General features: G+C 44.7%; 1 protein-coding gene across 5 annotated transcripts in view; it reads right to left on the bottom strand.

The window, feature by feature from the left end:
- Positions 1-16,767, bottom strand: part of GPR4 (G protein-coupled receptor 4) — a 612,431-nt gene that overhangs the window by 436,913 nt on the left and 158,751 nt on the right. For all 5 annotated transcript variants that reach the window (XM_085625564.1, XM_085625561.1, XM_085625565.1 and 2 more), the window contains exon 2: positions 12,566-14,070. In XM_085625564.1, coding sequence (XP_085481690.1) covers positions 12,566-13,616 — 1,051 coding nt within the window. In that variant the 5' untranslated portion in view covers positions 13,617-14,070. The remainder of the gene's footprint in view (positions 1-12,565; positions 14,071-16,767) is intronic.

Raw genomic sequence — 16,767 nt, forward strand, 5'->3', positions numbered from 1 at the left:
GTAATTTGTGTTTGCATTTTTTTGATGCGTATTTGGAGAGATTGGAGGGATATTTAATAGAGAAGGCATTAGCGCCCGCTGGTTCCAATTTACTGCCCATTATCTGAGGCAGGGTGTTACCTCCTATGGTATGTATGAGATACCCCTTCTACCGTTGTGGGTTAAAGAGGGAGTATGTTAGTTGTATAGATCAGATTATTTGAATTAGGGTTTTTATTAATGTTAATTTTGGGATATAGGTAGTATAGTATTTTTTCTTGTCCATGGCTCAATCCAATATGTCCAGTAGGAGGGAGAGTCTGTCAGTGTTGATTGTGCCTTTCTAAGATGGCCGCTGTTTTAGTAGGGATTTTTTGTTTTTCTTTTTAGTAGCAGTCCTCTTTTTGTTTCTATGAAGGGATGTATTCTTATTTTTTTCATTTCAGCTTCCCAGCATATTGCAAATTAAAAAGGTGTAAGATTCTTTATTTGGTCGTGTTGCGCCCAGCCATGCTCCTGGAGGAGCGTGGCTCACCCAGGTACGTGAGCGGCTCACAGGCTGGGCTGGGAGGAGGGAGAAAGCGGGCAAATAGTGGGCAGGCCGTCACGTCTCCCGCTGGTTTGACCCGCTCCCGTCCCTATCACTACCTCACATCTTAGGAGTCGGTACAAGGCACTTTGGTATCTCTTCACTCCCTTTCCCTACGCAACGGATCAGAGAATCATACTCACCATTATTTCCTTCTCTTATTTTTGTTCACATGAGAACACCCTGGGGAGGAAAAACAGACGAGGGAGAACCAGAAGTACGAGACCAGGGATTGACCAGACCCGGGTAAGAGGCATTATCTGACAGCTGGACTCTTGATCATGTGAAACAACACATATGCAAAACCAAATAAGAAAAACAACAATCAGCCCAACCAATTAAAGTTTAGACTGCGATCCTTGCTAAAGCTCACAACTGGTGTAGAATGCGGGCAGATGTCCATTAGTACTGAAATAATGGAAGCCCTAATACAATACCTTATAAAAGGACAAGAGAAATTAGAATGGGCTGTAGAGCTCCACATGTCCTCGGCCCAGGCCGATCGGGACATATTCAAAAACACCATGGCCGCCCAAATGGAAGGACTTCAGAAAATCGCGGAAGACCAAGCTCAAGTAACCTCCAGAGGACAAGAAGCCAAAAGCAGCCCCCAGGTCCCGCCCGGCATCTCCTTACAGAAATATGTCGTAGGTGAGGACCCGGACGATTTTCTCATTAACATTAAACGTGCTGCTCGAGCCTGTGGTTGGCCTATCGCGAAATAGCCCTTCTTTCTAGCACCTTTGCTTACGGGTGAAGCCCAGGCCGCCTATCAGGTGGCGGATCCTAATGGTGACACCCCTTATGGAGACATCAAGACCATTATTTTACATCATTTGGGGATGGACGCCAAAGCATACCCGGTGTGCTTTCGGAAAGAGAAGGGAGCCCCCGGGGAGAATCCCAAAACTCTGTTTCATCGCCTCAAAGCTGCAGCAGACAAGTGGCTAAACCAGTAACAACAGCTCTCCCACCACCTACCCCCATTTCCTTACCAGAAACGGGTTGTTGTATCGAAAGGGTTCAGGGGAGGATACACCCCAACTGATAGTACCGTTGCCCTTTAGATAACAGATTCTCTTCTTTGCACATACACATCTGACTGCTGGTCATACAGGAGCAGAGAAAACCACTCAGAGTGTGTTAAAACACTTCTACTGGCCTGGGGCGTATGCCGACATAAAGTACTGTCAGGAGTGTCAGATTTGCCAGAAAATAAATCCATACAAACCTCCCCCAATACCCTTACAGCCTTAACCAATTATAGGCACCCCTTCGAACTGGTGGGGATGGACCTACTCGGTCCTCTACCAAAGACTAGAAAAGGACATCAATATGCCCTAGTACTAGTGGATTATTCCACACGATACCCCGAGGCTTTTCCCACCACACAAAACATCGCTGACAAGCCCATAAAGCTGTTCTCTTGAGTCGGGTTTCCCCGGGAGATACTAACGGATCAGGGTACCACTTTTGTTTCCCGACTAATGAAGGAAGACCATTAGGACTCAACTACATCAAAACGTCGGTCTACCACCTGCAGGCTGATGGCCTTGTAGAAAGGTACAATGGTACCCTGAATCTGACCTTAAAGAAAATGCTGCAAAGTGAAGGGAAGGAATGTGATCAGCTCCTCCCCCTCACATTGTTCGTCATCCGAAGCCAGGTCCAGAGCAGCCTCGGTTGTTCCTCCTTTGAGATGCTATATGGAAGAAAAATAAAGGACTCTTCTGGAGATGAAGAGGGAAGCCTCGGAAAAGAAAGAAGCTGACCAGGCCTGAAGTTTCCTTGAATATCCTCAGAGCCTAAAATCCCGATTTGGGAAATTACGAGACCTGGCTTATTCAAATCTAGAGAAAAGGAAAGAAAAGCAGAAGTATTTCAACGACAAGGGAAAGAAATGGAGACAGTTGGCTTTCAACGAGTGGGTGTTGGTTCTGCTGTCCTCCTCCTCCAGTAAGTTAAAGGCGCAGTGTAGGACCTTACAAGATAGTGGGTACTGTTGGGAAAACCTCATATAAGGTCCAGGTAAAACCGTCCCGCATACAAACTTACCATATAAATCTGCTGAAGAAGTGGCTAGGGCCATTACCCAAGACCAACCATCTTGTACTGCCTCCTCCCATAGAGAACCCCAGTACGCTCAAACAGTTAGTAATAAATGAAGTCCTCATACTCCCACAAAGACAATCATTAGACTCTGAGTTGAACTCTTACTCTCCCTTGTTTTCAGACACCTCAGGAAAAACGACTATAGTGGAACATTCTATTGAAATGACTCCGGGTAAGACAATAAAGCAACAACCATATAGCATACCGGCCGACAGGAGACTGACTGTCCGAGCGGAAATCAAGAGCATGTTAGAGATGAGCGTAATTCGCCCTTCTAAAAGCGAGTGGTCATCCCCTATAGTCCTGCTCCCCAAACCAGATAGTTCCATCTGGTTCTGTATGGACTTGAGGGCCATTAACGCCATCTCCAAATTCGACTCATACCCCCTCCCAAGAGTAGATGAATTAATAGAGAAACTGGGGGACGCACAATATATCACAATGCTAGACCTTACTATAGGGTACTGGCAGGTCCGCCTAAAAGAGACGGACCGAGAGAAGACAGCCTTCAGTGCTCCTGGCGGTTTATACGATTTCACTGTTCTCCTGTTTAATCTTCACGGAGCACCCGCCACATTCTATGATTGATGAACACCGTGCTCCATGACTATCAAACCTTTTCGTCAGCTTATCTCGACAACATAGTGATTTTCAGTCCATTTAACACACTGTCAGGTGATCCTCCAGGCCCTCCAACAAGCAGGACTCCACATAAACTCAAAGAAATCCAGGGTGGGGTTTCAGAAGGTCCGTTACCTAGGCTATGTGTTGGAGAACAGGGTAATAGCACCCCAGGAAGAAAAAGTGAAGGCCATCATGGAGACTCCTTTCCCTCATCAAAAAGAGAAGAGCCTTTTTGGGGTTATTAGGGTATTATAGGAGGTTCATACCCCAGTATTCTGAAATTTTAGGCCCCCTCACAGACCTTCTCCGAAAGGATTTAAAACCCAAAGACCTATTAACCCCTTCTGAGGCCGCTACAACAGACTTTCGGCAGCTGAAGAGGGCTATCACTAGTAGCCCGGTTCTGATTTCCCCCAACTTCTCCAAGCAATTTATCTTACATACCGATGCTTCAGATTCTGGGTTAGGAGCTGTCCTGTCCCAACTCTCTTCTGACAGCCTTGAACATTCCATTCTCTTTGTTACCAGAAAGCTATTTCCCTGCGAAAAGCGATACCCCACAATTGAAAAGGAGTGTCTTGCTCTTAAATGGGCTATTGACAAACTCTGCTATTATATTGAAGGTAACCATTTTACCCTGCTTATTGATCATGCCCCCCTTCAGTGGATGTATAGGAACAAGGGCCATGACCCCTGTGTCCTTAGCTGGTTCCTGTCCCTACAGCCCTTCTCGTTTGAGGTGAAACATAGGAAAGGAATCGACAATGGGAATGCGGATTTCCTGTCTCGGGTGTTACCTCTCCCCGATCGGGAGAATCCTAGGAGAGGGGTGTGTCGGGTTCCCCATGCACACAAGGAGGGTGCTCATGGTGTGACTGATTGGTGGCATGTACCTCACGAAGAATATCCTCTCTTTTTTTTTTCATCACAGGAAGATCCTTCGGAATGAACTGGGCTTCAATATCGCGCTCCTCCCCTCCAATCTCCTCTTCCATGTCAGTATGCCTTTAACTGGGAGCACCCTCCTGAAGAACCCGCCCATGGACTCCACCTCACTGCCCAGGAGCCAATGAGGGATGCAGATGAACCCGGCACCAGACTTGAAACGTCAGACCTCAGAAGACGCAAGATCGTCATCACCGAAGCACCGCGAAGAGAGGAGACCGCGACTCCAGAAGAGGAAGCTGCGCTCCTGACTGCGAAAACGGTGGAGACCAGAAAACGGGAAGAGCCAGGAGGCCAACATTTTTGTGTTGCGCCCAGCCACGCTCCTGGAGGAGCGTGGCTCCCCCAGGTACATAAGTGGTTCACGGACTGGGCTGGGAGGAGGGCGAAAGTCAGCAAATAGTGGGCAGACCCTCGCGTCTCCTGCTGGTTGGACCCGCTTCGGTCCCTATCACTACCTCACATCTAAGGAATCGGTACAAGGCACTTGGGTTTTCCTTCACTCCCTTTCCCTACGCGACGGATCAGAGCATCCGACTCACCATTATTTGCTTCTCTTTTTTTGGTCACATGAGAACACCCCGGGGAGGGAATAAAGACGAGAGAAAAACAGAAGTACGAGACCAGGAATTGACCACACCAGGATAAGATGCATTATCCGACAGCCGGACTCTGGCTCGTGTGAAACAACGCATATGTAAAACCAAATAAAAAATAAATAAAAAAATCAGCCCAAGCAATTAACGTGTAGACCTCGATCCTTGCTTAAGCTCACACGCCTGAAGAGAAGTGAGCACAGGAGCCAGCGTGGATCCCAAGGTGAGTTTGATGGGCACAGACAGCGCTGAGGACGCACCCGCTGGTAAAAGTCCTACTAGAGGTCCCTGTAGATTTTAGGGGCCCAAAGACACCCAAGAGGGAGCTAGTAAAGTACTAAAACATGCATAGTATGGACTCACTAAAGGCCTTCACTTGCTGCGGCATCGCAGAAGGAAACAGAAATCTAGGATGCATTGGGACTAGTCTCGGAATCCGCTTCAATGGAGATCAGGCGCAAGACCAAATGGCACATTCACACCCACGAGTGCTCTCTGAAGTTCGAAAGTGACAGAAGGGGCGATTCCCACTGCGATTTCTTATGCTTCTTCTTAGACTTACCCGAAAACCTTGACTGCATGATGATCTGCCACAAGAAGACTTTGGGACCGGGACCTTCCTTTCGACTTTGACTGGTCACGATGTGGAGTCTTCAGATGTTTGACAACATACAGCTTCGTCTCGCAGTCCTATATAGTCTTTAAATTCATCTGGGTGCAGTCATCACAGGCCCTGGAATTGTGTTTCGACACCATAGACATACTTTGTAAGAATCTGTTACAGACATCTGTTTGCGACAGTCCCCACATGGCTTGAACCCTGCTGTCTTAATGGGTCACATTTTCCCTTGAAACTGGAAACCTTGAAGAAAAAAGGGCCTTGAAATGACCAAGGAGTAACTCTTGATGAGTGCCTGACGGCGCAGAAAAAAGTAACTGACATTAGCAAGCATGCCTGGCGCTTATATCACTCACTCGTCACTTCCAGAGTAGAATGATATCAGCACGGAATAGGAGTACTGCTTTAACGCTTTGAGATCCATTCGGATGCCAGGGGGGGATCTGTGGTTAGATGTATCCATGAGAAACAATCTTTCTGAGTTGGTATGCAGGTAAAATTTCCTTCATCCCATGACTATCTATAGACTGCTACCACCCAGTCCTCACATTATCGCTTGGTCATGGGGACGATAGTCACCAATGATCAAAGAAGTTCAACTTTGCATAGACCTCTACAGCCTACTAAGGTCTACCTTTCTACTGGAGAGCAAAAGAAAATCACACAGGCATCTGTCTAGGTATTCACGACAGGGGTCACTTGCGGATGAAAATATACCATGTCTGTTAGAATTATTCAATGAGGAAAAAGACAGCACATAGCCGCTGCACCAGGGACATTACCAACGATGTATTCGAAGACGCTTTGTCAAGCTGAAATCTGAATGTTTTAATGTGCAATTTGTAAATTAGTTGCACATACAAATTCTACTCCTTTGTAAAAGTGTGACGTCTAATAAATAAATATCACTGACGATGAGTTCTTCGATGCTAAATCTGGATCGGAGAAAAATACAGCTAGTGAGTTAGGCACAGTTTGTCTGCCAATGTAAAGAGTACTGTTTGAATACTTGTGCCACCTAAATTCTAATTGCCCAGAGCAGTCCCATAAGGAGTCAAGTTGTGAATTATTGTGGGTTAGGGGGTCCAATCATCCTAGAGAGTGCCCCGCTACAGGATTAATGCAATTTTGCTGCTTTGTTTATGATTCAATTGTTCTCTGCCCCTTTCCGGGCAGTGCACTGTCCCAGATCAGAAGGGAATCTGGCCCCTAAGAATATTGAACATTGGGGGGAATTAGAGTAAACATTTCTCATACAATTGAGGGCCAGTAAAAAAGGAAGAGATTGGAACCGACTAAGAGAGAGACAGTTGTAAAGCCATTTTATTTTCCCACATATTACTTAGGGTGGTGTCCTCATTAAGGAATACATATCCAGCTAATGCTATATTTGGTAGGAGATTAAACCGGATGGTATAGCCACGCTGTACGGCGCTCCATGTTGCAATTAATGACAGATACGTCTGGAATCCTGACGTATCGGTCAGCGCAAAAGTCAAGCATTGCTGCAGTTGTGTCACAAGCATGACGCAACTCTGGCAATGCAAGGGGCCAGCTTAACCCTATGGCACTGCGTCACCCTAACGCCTGCCAAGAGGCAGGCATAAGGTTCTGACACAGTCTCGTACAAAAATTGTCACAGTGAAATCCGATGGATTTCACTGTGCCACTCCTATGAGGCTTTGTTGCATGGGAATACCCACCCTGCATACATCATATCTGATGCAGGTATAATGTGGCACAGGGCTTCACAAGATCACGCATATGCCTAGATGTGTCACTTTGTAAATACGGCGCAACGTGGTGCAAAATTAAAGCTGCAAGTATGTCAAGAAACTGACGCACCGGCGGCTTTAAACTGTTGAAAGGGGCTCATGAATAAGCCAACGCAGGTACCCTTGAGCCATGGTGTTGCGGAGTTCATTGATGTTGTGTAGGAAGGGACACCTACCTGCACAAAACCTATCAATCCAAGGTATTTCCTCTTCCTCTGTGTGGTGTGCGTTGACGGCGGATTTGAAGGTTGTGAGAGCTTCAGGGGTATTGTTGGGGCTCCATCTCTAATCAAGACGTCTGCAGGTGCGTCTGGACTAGTGGAGGGCCAAAGTGAACCAGTTGGCCTTCTTGGAGTGTTGTGTGCCTGGTCTTTTCTTGAGGAGTGCCAGGGTGTCGGTGCAGTTAGAGATCCATCCGTGGAAGTTGCGCGCTGAGATGCTGGCGTCTGTAAGTGTTGGCAGAGTGTTGGTGCTGAGGGAGTTGACGAGAAGTTCTTCAGTGGCCTTGATCAAGCTGCGACGGGGCGATGATGGCTGTGGTGTACAGTGGTCGTGGTGAAGGCGTGATGTATTCAATGATGATTGGTCCAGGAGGGTTCTGTGGTGTGGCTGTAGTTGAAGTTCCCACTGGTGGAAAAGACGGGCTCAAGCGTGTGTCCGGCTATGTGGGTTGGTGCGGTGACTAGCTGCTTGAGTCCGATGCTGGCAAGGTTCCACAGGAGAGGGGTGGTGTTCTTATCACTGGGGTTGTCCAGGTGCAACTTAAGGTCTACGAGTATGAATGAATGAAAGAGCATTTATAGAGCGCGCAGCTACTCAGGAAGAGTGTCCTAGCGCTGAAAAGACTCATATACCAAAAGGGTGTCACCGTTCCTAAGTAGAGAGAGAAAGAAGAAAAGTAAGAGGTACTCTCATTGTGTGCTACTCTAATTGTGGGGGGTAGTGTGTCCTCATCTTGATGCCCTCACACACCCCGAAGGATGTCATGCTTCATCATTGAGCTTTTGCTCCTCGTCGGGCCGGCACTGCAATGCCCTACAGGTCCCCCGAAGGGTCTTTTTTTCAGAGATCTTTTGATGAAGCAGTATGGGTGTGTGGGTGTAAGTGGCAGTGAATTCCTAGAAGGTGTATTAAAAAATGGCTGGAGGGAGAGTGATTAATTTTTATTAAGGTGATCCCTCTGTCAATATTAAACCAAAGTGTATGGTGCTGCTTTAAAGGGTATTATGTCCCTTGGTAGCTGAGTAACTATAAGTCCCTAGTGAGCATATGTTCTGGTCAACATGTTTCGCGCTTTAGTGGTCTCAGGGGGAGATCCAGGGCATTTCGTCAGGTCTGAGTAAGAAAGTTGTATCTACAGTGGCCCGAAATTTTCGCTGCCCCTGGATAAACGGAGGGAGTAGAACTTCTGAAACGACAAGAGTCAAGAAACAAAGATACAGTTTGCCATTAGGGTATCTATACCAAAAGGTGTTTTGCTAAGGTCTGGGTTCTCCACTGGAGGACCAGGTGCTTGTAGTTTGTAGCGTGATTATTGCTGCTAACGGTCGCGTTATATATACATGAGCTAAAGGTGCTGTGGTAATTCTAAAAATTGTTAAAAGGGAAGTTATAGCTAAGTGACAGACAGACACATAAGATCAATGAATAGTGCTGAGAGAATGGTGTCAGGGTCGTTCTCTGTATCAGTATTTTTATTTGTAAATATGCCCTGGTCTTATCAAGTAGACGTGAATCGAATAAATAAAATCAAAATTCAAAAGTGAAAAGGTTCTATTATCCAGTAAGCTTGTGAACCTTTTAAATCTAGGTAATTATTACAGTCGGGCCCCACCATTGATGGCAAACCTCGAGACGCTGTCTTTATATGCACAAATACATAGGTAATATATATCACCCCTTAGTAGGTAGGGTAAGATCCCATGAGTTCAGTGAGGATCACTTGAGAGCTGTAATGAAAAAGAAAACAGAAAACCACATGTGACATTTTGGAGGGCTTCTTGAGGCTCTAAGGTATAACCCACAGCTGGTTTTACCAATGAAGGGAGGGGATGCAGCAATGTGCAGGATCTGTCCTGGACCGATCTTACATCTTAGTTACTCACGGTTCTCTCGGTGCATCTGGGCTGTGTCACCTGTGTGTCTCTCGTTGTCTCCGCCGGTGGAGAAGTGAAAGTCCTATCTCCTTTTATAGGAGTAGCCTGCTTCCGGGTGGTGCGTTAATGGTTTAATCACTTGATTGATTGCCAAGTTTTTGTTGTTACTATGGGTGCCATCTTAGAGTGGTATACTCTATATTAAGCTCGTATGAGGAATATTCTTGGGGTGTTGGATATTTGTGGGCTGATAGTTTTTATGTGTCGCTGGCATGGTGAATGGCGATGCATGTATTGTGTATACATGTGTGCTGAATGTTCCAGACAAAGCAGAGCTGTCTTCAAAATTATCAAGAGCAGTAATTGTAAATCCTTTCCTGGTAAAGTGACTTGGAAGTGGTGTGCTGTTGGATTCACAAGATTTTACAGCATGAGCTGCTAATAAGTTCTTGCTCCAAACTGTCATTATAACTTGTTGATACACCAATCCTATTCATTGAAGTGATTAGCTTTCTACTTTTGCAATTGTAATAGATTGCTTGGGCAGTAATCATGTGTAGCGGAGCTTTCTTTTTGCTGTATTGCAATTCATAAAACATGACTTGGAAAATACAGTAAATTTTCACAGCGTAAGCCTGTCGGTTTATGGGATTGTCTTCCACGTCTTCGTGTATATCTTCGAAGCCATCATCAATGTTGACAACTTCTGTTCCGAACTCAAGAACTTTAATTTGTAACAGTTTTGCTTTGCTGGTATTAAACAATGACAACATCAGGCATTCTTGATGACTCCGATGATTTGCGGAGCTCTGGGGCATCACAAAATTGGTCATTAAGCCCACAATCTAAATCTTTCAAGGCGTTTCTTAAAATGGTTCCTGCAGATTTTACTGCATTCTGTGATCTTATTTTGACAGCCAGAACTCCAGGAGTCAAATCACCTGTTGTACCCAGTGGACTCTCACCCTGGAGTCTGCATTAAAATGTTAGTGATGCACTCTAGTTTGGAGAGCGAATGGCTAATAAAGAAGTTGCTGAAATCTTACTTCGTCTTCTGGTGATCACTTTTCAACAGATGCCTTATCAGGTTTGAAAACAAAATACTGAAAAACAATATTCCTAATCAGTTTATCAATGTGTTTGTGCGGTGCAGAGAAAGCACCTCAATGGCCTCCAAGGACCTGCAAACGTATTCAGTCACTGGCACTACTCAGTTTTGCATACTTTGCAATTCCCGTAGTTTCAGATATTATGTTTGAAACAATGAGACTGTCCTTTACTCATTATTTTAAAGTGTTATTTTTTGTAGGCGAAAAGAAAAACAAAATCCCTTCCAGATACAGTTGCAGATTCTCAGAAACAACACTTTCCTAGCCTCCGTTAGTCAAAAATCTTTAAAAGATCCATGCGTGTGATTTTGGCACACTTCCGGGAAACTTTAATGAGTTCCTAAGCAACTTTAAACACAGACAATAGGGAAAGCTTGTTTCTGGTTACTGACAGGTAGTTGGAAAACAAAACATTTGCTCCAGAAGAAATTATAATAGAAGTTATCTCCCCAGCTGCTTGCAGATCGGGTTTTCTGTGGGTGCAATACCAGGGAAGCCTAAAGTTATATTTTTTGTGAAACGTGCTGGGTTAATATAAAGTGTGGCGTCCCTGAAACAGACGCAGCGCTTAGCTTTAGAGTTTTAAAAAAAAGCTGAAACATAAAGCGTTGTGTCCCTGAAGCAGGCACCGTGGTCAGCTTTATAGGTTAAAATAAAAAGCTGAAACAAAGCGTGGTGTCCCTGAACCGGGTGCCGTGCTCAGTTTTCAAGTAAAAAAAAGAAAAAAAGCTGAAATAAACTGCAGTGTCCCCGAGGCGGGCACCAGGCAGTTAAAAAAAACTTCAATGGCACGGCTGAAGTAGCGAAAGGAGAGGAGGGTGTTTGTAGACTAGGTTGTGGAGAATGCAGTGGATGGGGGGGGGGGGCTTGTAACGCACAGCGGAAGGGAGAAGACAAACTAACATTTATAAAAAGAGTTCTTGCAAACAGCACATAAAGAATGGTAGCCTATAGAAACTGTAATTGGCCGGTGTTCCTCATCCTTAAACGGAAGTGAGGTATCGCTGCAGGAACGAATTAGGAGACAGGAAAGTAGACCGACGCTGCACTGAGCCTATAGTAAGCGGCTGGCAGGGGTAGTAGTATTGATTTACAGCAGGTTTTTCAGACAGTGCATGTGCGCTGCCTAGGCTAGATCTAAAAAGGTGAAGAGAAAGATAATCATTGTGAATGAAAGGGAAACCATGGGAAGAGAAAAAAAAAAGTAAGGTGGAAAAAAGTGAAAACGGAAACGAGTGAAACAGGCAAGAGGTGCAAGAAGCTGAAGGAAATGTAGAAAATATGTGTAAACAGAGTGTATTAAGGGCAAGAAAGAGACTAAGGGCCTAATTTATGGGTATTTGGTGTAGGGCAGCGCAGCAAGTCACCTTGCTGCGCTGCCCTACATCAAAGTGAAAGGGCAGGAATGCACAGTATTTATCTAATACAGTGCATTCCTCTCCTTTGCCCCAGCGCTGGCGCAGTTTCGGTTTCAGTGTGGTGCCAGGAGGATTGTTTTTGCGCAGGAAGGGGCACCTTACAGCACAAAAACAGTCCAGTGGTTTCCTCTTTCTACATGTGCTGCAGAATGCAGAACACATGGAAAGAGGGAAAAACAAGGACAAATAAAGGTATTTCTCCTTGTTACACCTCACCCCGGGAGGCGTAAGAATTTTGCACATCCCCAGGTTTACATGGTTTTGTAAATCTGGGGAAGCGTTCAAATTCATGGGTGTAGCGTTGGAAGACCCACCGCAACACCCTTGGAACGCCTCCCGAGAGCGGATTAAGGCAACGCAGTGATTTGCGCTACCTTGCCTTACTCCATTTCTACGAGGCCATTCAAAGCCACGCCTCATAGATATCATTTTGTAGTTTGCGCCTCCAGAGCATCACAAAAAGTGACCCTCTGGGGGTAAAAGGAGATCATAAATATGTCCCTATGTATTTTTGGAAAGTCACAGGTTTGAAAAAGTAAGGGAGAACAAATTAAAAGGAACATTCCTCTGTGGATTCCTCAGTATCAGAAATCCACCCAACCTCTTTTAATGCTTTTCCAAAGTCGTTCTATCATGATTTGAAAAAGCAGAACACTTTAAAGCCACATGTAGAGTGTGAGACAAAGGTCACAAGAAAGCATACCTCTAGTCTTCAAAGTCAATGTATTCATTTGTGGTTCCTCTGCACTCAGAAACATGGTCTTGAAAGACAATGGTGTCTCTGTGTTCAAGGATGCGTTGGCCATCCCTTTTGGCTTTGAACTGGTGAAGAAGCTGACAACCAACACTAGCATCTTGGTGATGTCACTGCGGGCCCCTTCATTGACAAAGCAGTACAGAATGGGGTCAGCAATGCAATTGAGACTGGTGAGAGCCAGTGCAGTGTGGTAAGCCACAAAAATCTTCTCTTCAAAGCTGCAGTCACAGGACTGGCTGAGGTACATGACACTACGGGTCAGCAGGATAGCATGGTAAGGTGCGAAACAAATGAGGATAATGATAATGAGGCTGAGGGCTAGTCGCTTAATTTTGACTTTCTCTTGCTTTTCAGTGGAGATGTTTCCCCTAACTGCTCTTAGGATTCCATTGTACGACAGTAGCATAACCACCCATGGGAAAAGAAAACCTATGAAGATGCGGTAGATATTCATCCAAGCTACCCACTCCTCCATAGGGTACTTCTCAAAGCAGAAAGTATGGTTGTAGCGATCATTGAAGAGCTCATCATGGAAGAGTGGAGCTGAATTGGCACATATCTCAATGGTCCACACCAATGCACTCACCCCTACAGCCGTTTTAACCCGCCGGAGTGTAGGAAATTTTAGAGGGTGGGCCACGGCCAAGTACCGGTCCAGGGAAATGCAGCAGAGAAAGGCAATGCTGATGTAGATATTAGTATAGAAAATAAAGCCAAAGAGCTTGCAGGACTCCTGCCCATGGATCCAGTTGTCATAGTGTAAAAAGTAGTCTATCCAGAGAGGCAGAGTTCCTATGTAGAAAAGGTCAGCAATGGACAGGTTGATCAGGTAGACTCCTAACTCATTCTTTTGCTTTATTTGAAGATAGGCAGCCCACACCGCCAAACAGTTGGCTGGAAATCCAATGATGATGACAAAGATGTACAAAGTAGGTGGGAAGAGATGGTCAATCTTAGATTCCACATTGCAGCTTTTATGTAGTGTTGCGTTGCACATGATATCTACTTCACTTCTGTCATGTCTGTCTTCTGTCTACTCCTTTTACTGAAGGAAGCTACTAGATGATCATAAGCTAAAGATAGTCGAACCATTGGAAATCCCTTGGTGCAGGAAGCAAGACCAGCTTTTCCAAGTGACAAATCTCATCATGCTGGAACCTAGCTCAAGGCAACACCATATAGGAAAGGAATTCCATGCTGTCACTTAGTAAAATGCCATCCAAGTCCTCATTTAAACGCTTTGAACTCACTTTCCTGCAACACTTCTTCACTTTCAGTATGAATGGATGTTTTCAGTAACTTTCTTTGACAAGTCCACTATTTTACCCTGTTACCCTGGTTTTGTCTCTAAGGCAGCTGTAAATTCAACAATAAAAGGTCCACATGGATGGAGCTCCCCACATCTGCTACTCCAGTTTCCAGCCACCAGGGTTATTTGTACTCGGGGTGACCTTTGGAAAAAATGCAAAACAGTATTAGTATTATAACAGCCACATTAAGGTTCTACCATAATATCAGAAGGCTTGACAGAAATAGGGAGGGGTGACTGTAATAACATTTTTATGTGTTTATCCTCAAGCTAAATTCACCCTTCTTTCTTGCAGTTCCCTCATCATCTTCCTTCTAACTCTCGTCCTTCTCCTTGGTCACTTGTCTTATACCCGGACTTAGAGGCAGTTGATAAAAGGACATCTGTTAAAAAAAATTAGAGGTCCCATCCATCCACCTCTGCATGACACATTTAGAAGACTAAAGAAAGCTGCCTTCCCCTTCCTGCTGCTGGGGCCCATTATCTAGAACACCATGTCACAGCAGCAACCTCCGAACACTTTAGCGGATCAGGCACCCAATATAAGGTTAAAGCAAACACAATGAGACCAGATTGCCACCATTTCCAGTGGTGCCTACTCTGTCATTGAAATGCTGGCCACTAACTCTCAGATTCAGTTTCCACATTGGTAATTATAATTCCCCATACCAAGAAGAAACTGCTGTATTGGACATGTTTCTCCCGAGACTGCTAGCTCCATGCTGGCAGGAACTGTCTAAAGCAAAATATACACTTTATGTTGTTTTTTTTAAATCTAGTACACTTCCACTGACGTGGAATAGCTGTTTTTTCCCTACACTTGAGGTTGGGAAGTACCACTACCAGCTTCAAACTGGGCCTTGATATCCTCTCTTTAAATTTCTAACCTCTTTTTACTCCTCTTTTTTTACTCTTCTCATTGATTTTTAACTTCTCCCTACCTCTCCATTTTCCCATCCCCTCTCCCCACTGTCAACTTCCACTCCTTCTTTCCCTACTTTCCATCACCTGCCAAGAATTCCCAAAACTCTCAATCTTTTTGTGGTGCTGTCTTATGTTATCCCCACACCCTTGTTCCCTTCGCTCACTCTCCTCTTTATGCTGCCACATTTCCTTATTTCAGCATTCACTCTCTTCCCTTTTCTTTCAAGGTCTTCTCCAGCTGTAGAAATTGGAAAAATGTGCACTAATCTGATTACAGGACATTTCTGCGATTTGCACATATTTTAAGTGGAAATACAGAGAATAGGTTCGGCTAGCATAAGATTTGTAAAAACCAAACAGAAATAATGGGGATGAGACTGCAGTAGTTAGCTCAAGTTATGTCCGATATATTTGCATCAGATACTAAGTGACATATTAACACCTTGTGGTAATCACATTACAAACCAAACCTTTAACCTGAGTTTTTGTACAGGTCTCTAAACAATGATGGGCGTAGGAAGTGTGGGGGACACGGGTGATATATCCCCCAGATTTTGTAGTGGGGGGAACACGGGGGACAAGGGGGGTGGGGGGGACAAGTCAACAAAATAATTTCCCCTCTCTCTTCTGTCAGTCGCAGGGCCATTGGCACCTCAGAGCACTAGCTTTGAGGCACCAATGGCCCTGTGACTGACAGAAGAAAGAGGGAAAATTATTTTGTCGAAGCCTTTCACGTGCCAGTGGCTTCTATTTTGTTGTGCTGCAAACCTCCAGGATTTTTCACACCTTGCCCTAGCCCACCCCGCCATGGCTGCCTGCACTCTGCACTTTAAGGACAAAGGAGGAGAGGCAGTTTGTTGATTACTGTCTGCATCCTGGAGCTCCTCAGCCCAGACCCTACCTTTTTTTCACTATTTCACACTGCGCAATTCAGCCACTCATAAGCTAATGTTTGGTGAAATGTTTATTTTGAGCAGTTGAACCTCGCCAGGGAACATAAAAACAATAAGTATCAGACACTGTCTGAGCACACTTCTGTTGTGTGTCAGATGTGTTGGTCTGTTCTAATATTTACACAAATAACAATCTAGCTACCACTATTTTGTCTGATTTCTTTTATAGCGCTACTCAACCCAATCCAGGGTGTCGGAGTGCCTTAATGCACATTGACAATAAAGCATATGTTTCTAAATCAATTTAATGGATGTGTTACATAAGACAGGGATACAAGGTTTACGAGTCACATGTTCTTTCCTTCATAGTTCACTGTGTTATATTAGAAGGATTACAATTTATGAACTGCAAGTAACTAAAGGATCTCTGTGTTAAAAGCAATAACCCACTTACCCATCCACATAAAATACAAATCCGCTATCTGTGTCTCACATGGTGTTCTTTGTGGGAGACACATTAACCCTCCATGCTACTGTGACAAAACTGGGACTAGACAAAACACCTGTCTCTCCAGCAAGTGCATTAACCTCCAGAGTTATCTTACCATTATTTTTATTCCCTCAGATATACTGGGTACATAAAGATCTTTGTAGCAGGCGCCTTAACTCCATAAGATGCTTTAAAATGCAGACTTTGCAAGCAATTAAGCAGATCAGATATACTGCCACGTTTCTCCTTGTTGCCAATTTCTTTCTCGCAGAGATTTAATAAGTAATTGTGTAATCTGAGGCCTAGACCTAGCGCTGGGGTTGCAACGCATTTTTGGCACAACTCCGACGCAAGATCTAATTTGTTAAATATTGTAATATGCTCAAATGTACACATGACAGACCTGCTTAACATATATGAGCTCTTAAAATCTGTTGTCATTTTTTGTCATATCACTTCCTGTGAGGTCGTGGGTTGTGATGTCATGTGCTGTGATGTCACTTACATACTGCCTAACTTGGTTAGTGCCCCA

Source organism: Triturus cristatus, chromosome 9 (assembly GCF_964204655.1).
Source record: "Triturus cristatus chromosome 9, aTriCri1.1, whole genome shotgun sequence".
In the NCBI taxonomy this organism is placed as follows: domain Eukaryota; kingdom Metazoa; phylum Chordata; class Amphibia; order Caudata; family Salamandridae; genus Triturus; species Triturus cristatus.